The 7,847-nt window shown below is 48.0% G+C and overlaps 1 protein-coding gene across 1 annotated transcript; it reads left to right on the top strand.

Moving 5' to 3' along the window:
* Window positions 1-301: 301 nt before the first annotated feature.
* Window positions 302-1,491, top strand: LOC119297834. The gene has a single exon (XM_037575464.1). The coding sequence runs from the start codon at window positions 413-415 to the stop codon at window positions 1,298-1,300; it is 888 nt and encodes a 295-aa protein (XP_037431361.1). The 5' UTR covers window positions 302-412; the 3' UTR covers window positions 1,301-1,491.
* Window positions 1,492-7,847: the final 6,356 nt, after the last annotated feature.

Below are 7,847 nucleotides of genomic sequence, written 5' to 3'. Positions count from 1 at the left end.
TGGACCTGCTTGGCCTCTCCATGGAGGAAGCAAAGGACACCTTTGTTACTGAACCACACGGCAAAGCCATCGAAACCTCAGGTGAAAAAAGTGGTATACTTGCACCGCAAATATACCAAGCGTGGCCTTCCTCTCCTCCCTCTCGTCTGATCATACGCCTTGCCTTGGAGGCATGCAGCATCTTGCATTGCATGGACGGTGACTTGTCCCTGCACCGCAAGTCTCCTGCCTGTTGATCTTGCAACCGGAATGCAACTTGCTTCCTCTGTCCAGCTCGTATAAGTAGGGGCAGTGCGAGGCCATGGTCCTCCAAGCTTTTGCGAGTTGCTTCTTTCTCCTGTCCGCGTAGTTCGACGGCAGCGAGTTGCCGGAGACAGACAGAGAGAAGCAGCGGTTCACCCCGTTGACTGGCATGGCGACGGCGGCCAAGGATGCGGCGTCCGCGGCGGAGAAGAAGGGGGCGGCGGTGGCGGTGACGCAGATGAAGCTGCTGGTGGACAGGCGGTCGCGGCGGGTGCTGTACGCGGAGGCGCGCAAGGACGCCGTCGACTTCCTCGTCGGCCTCCTCCGCGTGCCCGCGGGCCTCGCCGCGCGCGTCATCGCCAAGCACGCCGCTGGCGCTGCAGATGGCGCCGGCGACGTTCACGCCGACGAAGCGCACGCCGCGCCGGGCTCCCTGGGCACGCTCTACGCCGGGGCCAAGGCACTGGGCGACGAGTTCTTCGTCGCCGCCGCGCCCGACCGCGACGCGGTCCTCTGCCCGGCGATCCCCTCGGCCGCGCTCGCGCTGCTGCTCGAGGGCGAGCCGTCTGCGGCGGCGGCCGCCACCCCGCCGCCCGCCACGCCCGCCCCGCCGAAGCGGTACTTCCGGTGCGCGGGCCCGTACGGGACGTCGTGCCGCGGGAACCCGACGTGCGTGACGGACGTGGCCGGCCTGCCGTGCCCGGTGTGCCGGCAGCCGATGACGGTGGAGATGCGGTGGAGCCCCGGGGACGCGCACGGCAAGCTGGCGCAGGCGGCGGCCCAGGAGGCGGCGGCGGCGTCTGCAGGAGCAGGAGGGTACGTGAAGGAGGTGGTGAGCTACCTGGTGATGGACGACCTCACGGTGGAGCCCATGTCCACCATCTCCGCCATCATGCTGCTCAAGAAGTTCAAGGTCGCCGACTGCTCCGCCCTGGAGGAGCTCACCGTCGATCTCGGCCACAAGGAGGCCGTGCTTCTGCTCAAGGCCGCGCTCGAGTCCAAGACGGCGCTCACCGACGTCTTCTGCGGCGGCGTCTCCATTGACAGGCTCGAGTGAGAGCAAACGAGCGAGGGGCCGAGCACCATGAAAGCGCAACTGAGAGGCCGAGGAGATGGTATAATACATAACCATACATGCCGAATTGTACATGAAGCATGTTTAAACGTAGCACACGTATCAATCTTATGCTAATATTGTACTGTAAATAAAAAAAGCTTCATCTCTGAATACAAGCACATGCACACCGATATCCCCATATGAATTGTATTTTCGAATGTTCACCGGAGGGGAGTTTTCCCCATATGAATTGTATTCATTTTTGCCTATAGACTTTACAACCTAACACGAGGGTTCAAGTGAACCAGAAAAATAGGGGGCACACAAGGAAGAGATAAAGCGAAAAATACATACCGATAACACATGGCGATGGGGGACACAACACAACAAGGGACACCCCCGGCCCCTGGGCCCTTTAGAATTTGATATTAAGGACTTGACTTTTTAGGATCCAATATCACTTGAGTCTTAGGTATTGCCCATGTTATCAAAAGGGGCCTTTGAACCTAGGGAGGAGATCTTTTCTCAAGTGCTCAGACTCAAATCTTCAAAATTTCATATGAACCCAGGGAGGAATAATCAACCTGAAGTACGAAACATCTCAACGTGTCTCAACAGCTCCTAGGGGGAATGAAACGTCATTGAATTTACATAGTTTCAAAGATATATATATATATATATATATATATATATATATATATATATATATATATATATATATATATATATATATATATATCAACATAGGACAAGGTCCAATTTATTAGAGAGAGGACGAGAATGCTATGACGTTTCATTCCACTGTCTATCTGACATGCTTTCAAATGATCAGATCTATCCGAGTCATGCTCATGGTACACTAGTAAAAAAGGGGGCTTTGGTCCAGGCCGGGTAAGCCCATTAGTCCCGATTCAGTCCAGAACCGGGACCAATGGATGCATTTATCCCGGTTCGTGCGGCTAAGGCATTAGTCCTGGTTCACCTGGGCCCTTTAGTCCCGGTTGGTGGCACCAACCGGTACTAAAGGTTAGACCTTTAGTCCCGGTTGGTGCCACCAACCGGGACTAATGGGCTTTGAGGCATTAGTACCGGTTCATGGCACGAACCGGTACTAAAGGTCCCATTTTCAAACTCTCTCCCCCTCCCTGTGGACGGCCTTTTCAGTTTTAGAAAACACAAAAGAAAATGATGGAAATGTCAAAAAAATAAAATAAAATAAGTTTCCCATGTGATATATAGTCTAGTTGTTGGGAAAATTTACAAATATGAATTTCGACTTTATTTACAAAATCTCTCTGGAATTTATAAAATGGGCATAACTTTTGCATACGAACTCGGATTAAAAAGTTTTTTATATGAAAAATCATCTACTCGAAAAGTTACATCCGATGGAGACCGCCTACGGCCTGTTTGCAAATTTGTAGAATCCTCAAATTCCAAAAGGAAAAAAAGTTATGCTCAAATTTCAGTTTTTTTTAAATTTTCATTAAATCTGGTCAAACTATGGTCAAACTACTTATTCAAGAAGTATTAGTGTTACTAAATAATTATTCAAGAATATTAGTGTTATTAAATAATTATTTCAGTTTTTTTGAATTTTGGTCAAATCTGGTCAAACTATGGTCAAACTGTGGTCAAACAATGGTCAAACTACTTATTCAAGAAATATTAGTGTTACTAAAAAATTATTGTTTTTTAGAACAATAGTTTCAAAATCAAACAGTGAAATGTGTGACTTCATGCTCAAGCTAAACTCCTGAGGGTTAATAGGATTGACATCTTACTATTGTCAGGAAAACAACGAGTGCAGACTTGGAAACGAGGGAGAATAAAACCCGGAAGTTAAGCGTGCTCAGGCTGGGGGAGTGGGAGGATGGGTGACCGTCCGGGAAGTTAGATGATGGAATGATGAAGGGTGATTAGAGATTAAATTGAGCAGGGGTGATTAGAGATAAGAGGTTAAAATAAAAAAAATTCAAAAAAAAATCAGAAAATTTCCTTTAGTACCGGTTGGTGTTACAGTCCCGGTTCAAACCAGAACTGGGAGTAAAGGCCCTTTTTCTACTAGTGGTAATGCGTTCATAGGTGAAAGAAATTCATACAGACTCCACAAGAAAGCTATATATACAGTGGCATCGAAACCAAGCATCATCACCGTACATTTAGCTAATGTGTGTTTTTCTATGATCTCTGGAAAAAGTTCGAAGTTCAGAATATTTTTCGTTGCACATGTCATTTTGGTTGACTACTTATTGCACAACCTCAACTTCATTTGTTCTGTCCAACTATTTAATGGTACATCTTTTCCAGTTACATATACAGATATCGTTTTTCAATTTGGACTTGAACCTACAATTGCAGCAGATACATCTTTTTTCACAACCCTAGAGGGTAAAAACTACTTCCTACGCCAAATGTACTCATATATTGGTTGTAATAGCATATTCACCCGCCAAAAAAAGGTTGTAACAACATCCTATATTATGGGATGGATCACTGGTGGAAAAAAGGCCTTTGGTCGCGGTTCGCAACTGCCATTAGTCGCGGTTGCGCAACCGCGACCGACCGGGCGCGACTAAAGGCCCCGCCCCTTTAGTCGCGGTTGCTTAAGAACCGCGACTAAAGGCCCGTCCACGTGGGCGCCAGGTGGCCGTCGGGGCGGAGGACCTTTAGTCGCGGTTCTTCTGGCCAACCGCGACTAAAGGCCGCCGCAGGTTTAGGGTTTTAGCCCCCCCCCCTAAACCTCCCCCCTTAAACCTGTTTTCTGTTTAATTTGTATTGTTTTATTTCTTTTGTGCTTTATTTTAATTTTGAAGGAGTTTCATATATTCTACGGTACTACATACATGCATATGAATGTACAATTTCAAATAAATTTGAAATTAGAACCAAAAAGAATTCAAGAGGAATATACAATATATATTCAATATCATCGGATGACCATATACAATTTTGAACAAGTTTCCATACATGATTTAATGCATATAAAGTTCTACGTCCTCGTAATAGTGTTCTCCTTTAGGATGGAGGACTTCCCTGCTGAACCATCCAGCTAGTTCCTCTTGAAGTGGTCGGAAGCGAGCTTCTGGACTAAGCATCCACCGGAGGTTATTCCTCTTAGCATTGGTATCACTCGGAACCCGCTCAGAGGTGTATCTCCGGATCATCTCACAGACATAGTATCCACATAGATTGGTCTCCGGTGGCTGAATATCCCCAGCATTCTTAGCCTTTAACATTTTGAATTCTAGCTCTTTTTTAAATTCACCGACCTTTGTATCTACGAACCGTCTCCAAACCCTACGAGGCAAAGAAAATTAAATGAACAAGAGAGTTATTAATTAGTTACTTGATATTAGGAAATGAACGAAATAGGCCGATCGATATAGAGCGCAAATGAATGAAAATAATTACTTCTGCAGCATTCTTCTCATGCCGCCCCAAAGCTTTGGATCCATATTCACAGAGTCGTGGACGAGACATTCTGAGGTGTTAACTTTAATTACTAGCAGAATCCAGTGGAACCTGCGGACACGATACATGCACAGTACGTCATGCATAACTCATCGATTAGCCGGCCACATACCATGCATGGAGTAAACAAAAGAGAATGTGCTCAAGACAGAAACACTCACTCAAAATGGTAAGGAAATAGAATATCACTTTTGAGTTCCTGCTTTGTAAGAAAGTGCCACAGGTCTGCCTCCACGTCGGCGGGGTGACGCTCCAACACATGTCCATTAACAATGTGTGGGTCAATGAACCCAACATCATGGATGTTCCTTACTCTGCATTCCTTAATCTTCATTCTGCATGTATAATAGCGGACACAACAATATAGTTAGGACATATATATAGTGCAGGCAATATGAACGAGATGGGGTAGAAATTAATAAATCACTTACAGAACGTAGCAACTGATGATAGATTTATCGAGCTCGCGCAGATTGAAAAGCTGGAACAATTCACTCAGTTCAATTTGTACATAGTAATGTTTGAAGTGATGCTCATGTCTAACTTCCGCATAAATATATTCTTTGGCATTTTTATTTTTTATGTAACCCTTGTACCATTTCAGCAGACCTTTCATTTGTGGAGGTAGATCCTTTTCCTGCGCAGGCTCGACGAGAGGCCCATTCTTGACATATGTAATTACTACCTCCTTCACTGGCGCCTCATCAAGGCCTAACAGTTCACGAAGAGTAATACCTAAGTTGGCCGCTTGTTCTCTGGCACTCGTTACAGTCAATCCCTGTGCTGCCGCAGCTTGTATGATCTCGGGGGCATCCGGACAGAAGGCTTCCACTATAAGCGGGGCAATCGATTGTTTACTTTGTTCCCCGAGCTGGGCAACTTGTTTCCCGCTTTTTTTAATTTCGGCCTTCTCCCGCTCTTTGTTCTCCTTGAACATGAGTGCCTGCCTGCGAAGTTCACGTGCTTGGGACGGTGTGCTCAAAAATGACTTAGCCCACTTCTTTTGCTCATCAGAAAATACTGGCTTGGGCTCGGGCTCTCTTTTCTTCTTGCAGTCCGCCTTCCATTTCTCCAAATCAGCAGCCGCGGCCGCGTCGACTTCCTCGGCACTACGTTCCCAAGGCCTTGTGGGGAGAGGCTTCAGTGATGGCTCCGGTACCTTTGTGGTCTTAGGTACATAAGGGTCCGGGTTAATAATCCAGGACTGCTTCTGCTTCTTTGCCGGAGGTGGATTGGGGGGCGGCGTCTGATCACCCGCCGGACGAGGACTGGGGGGCGGCGGCTGATCACCCGCCGGACGTTGTGGACTGGGGGGCGGCGTCGGCTGACGTGACGGAGGTGTAGGTGAACCGCCACCACCACCACCACCACCCCCACCGCCACCGCCACCACCACCACCGTAGGGGGGTGGACTTGTTGTCCTTGGCGCCTCGCCTGGAAACTTGATAAACTTCTTTTGCCATAGAATGAAATGGCGCTTGACATCTCCAAGTCTTTTCTCCCCTTCAGGTGTAGCAATGTCAATCTCCAGGTCCTCAAACCCTTGGACTATGTCCTCCACCGTGACACGAGCATAGCCATCTTGAATGGGGTTGTTGTGGTGGAGTGCTCCAGGTAAACATGGTAAAGCACTGCCGATGGCTACCTTCATGGACATGTTCCCGATAGGATAATATAGATGACATTCTTTCATCTCCTTTATATCGTCCACGGGGTAGCGAGGAGGCTCCGATGAAGTAATTTCGACCACCAGAGGCTCCGGTGCAGTAATTTGGACCACCAGAGGCTCCGGTGGGGCCTCCGTGGAAGCCACGCTGCTTCTCCGCTGCTGGCTTCCGAGATCCGCTGGATGATCTTCATGCTGCACCCGAGCTGCATCTCTTTCGGCTACTAGTACACTCATGGTTTTCTTCATCACCTCCATTTCCGATGCCAACCGCGCCACAACATCTGCTTCCTGATCCATCTTTCTCTTACGGCTTCTGTAACCGTACGGGTCATCGTTCTGGGGGAACCCTATTTTCCACGGAATGTGCCCCATGCCTCGTACACGTCCTCCGTGTTCAGGATTCCCGAGGGCTTTTGTCAGCGCGTCGTTCTCTCTGTTGAACTTGATCTTCCCCTGTTGAGCATCCCTCATTGCGTTAATAAGGGCTTGGGTGGGTTTAATTAATTTGCCCCAGTAAACACACTCCCCTGTCTCCGGGTTCAGCGTTCCCCCATGCCCGTACCACCAGCTTTTGGCCCTTGGGTCCCATCCCTCCGTACCTGGACGGATTCCTCGCGCCCTCAGCTCGTTCTCCATCTTCTCCCACCTAGGCTCCCAAAGGCGATACCCTCCTGGCCCCATAACATGATTGTACTCCTTCTTAGCCGCATTTTCCTTATTTTTTTTCGATATTTGAATGAACTGCTCCGATTTCTTTTGCTTCACAAATTCTGGCCAATCATCTTTCAGTTTCTCATATTGTCCTTTGAAATCCGGAGTCTTGTTCTGCTTGACAAAGTCATGGGCTAGATTTTGCTTGAATTTCCGGAATGCGTCGGCCATCTTATGAAGAGCGAACTGTTTGACTAGCCTCCTCCTCTCCTTGTTTTCCTCAATCTTGTTTCCCTCCTCATCGAATTTGTTGTATTCCGGAGGTAGAACGAAATGTTCCATAAGCTTCTTGAAGCAATCTTTTTTTGTTCTCTTATCGACAAAAGTGAAACCATCAATTCGTGCCTTCTTTGGCTCATTCCACTCCTGGACGGTGATCGAGACGTTGTCTCTAACAATGGCTCCGCATTGGCTGACAAACTTGGTGGCGTTCTTGCGGGGCTCCAGCGGCCTGCCGGTTGCACTGTCGACAACCTCGATGGTGCATGTTTCTCCTTGTTTCATCGTCTTGGTTGCGCCACGCTTTGACGACGTACTCGATTGTTTCGACGATCCGGCCGAGGGCTAAAATAAGAAAGAGTCGCGCGCGTTAGTACACACATATTTATTCAAATCAGTTAGTTTGTATCACCAGAGGCTCAATGTATATATATATACCTCGGCGCCGGAGGTGGTTGCTACTTCCATTTGAAG

This window comes from Triticum dicoccoides, chromosome 5A (genome assembly GCF_002162155.2).
Source record: "Triticum dicoccoides isolate Atlit2015 ecotype Zavitan chromosome 5A, WEW_v2.0, whole genome shotgun sequence".
Classification (NCBI taxonomy): Eukaryota; Viridiplantae; Streptophyta; class Magnoliopsida; order Poales; family Poaceae; genus Triticum; species Triticum dicoccoides.
This window is presented reverse-complemented; position numbering and strand designations above follow the sequence as displayed.

What these genes read in the sequence shown, in the direction of transcription:
- LOC119297834 (XM_037575464.1), top strand. Translation starts at nt 413, where the DNA reads ATGGCGACGGCGGCCAAGGATGCGGCGTCCGCGGCGGAGAAGAAGGGG.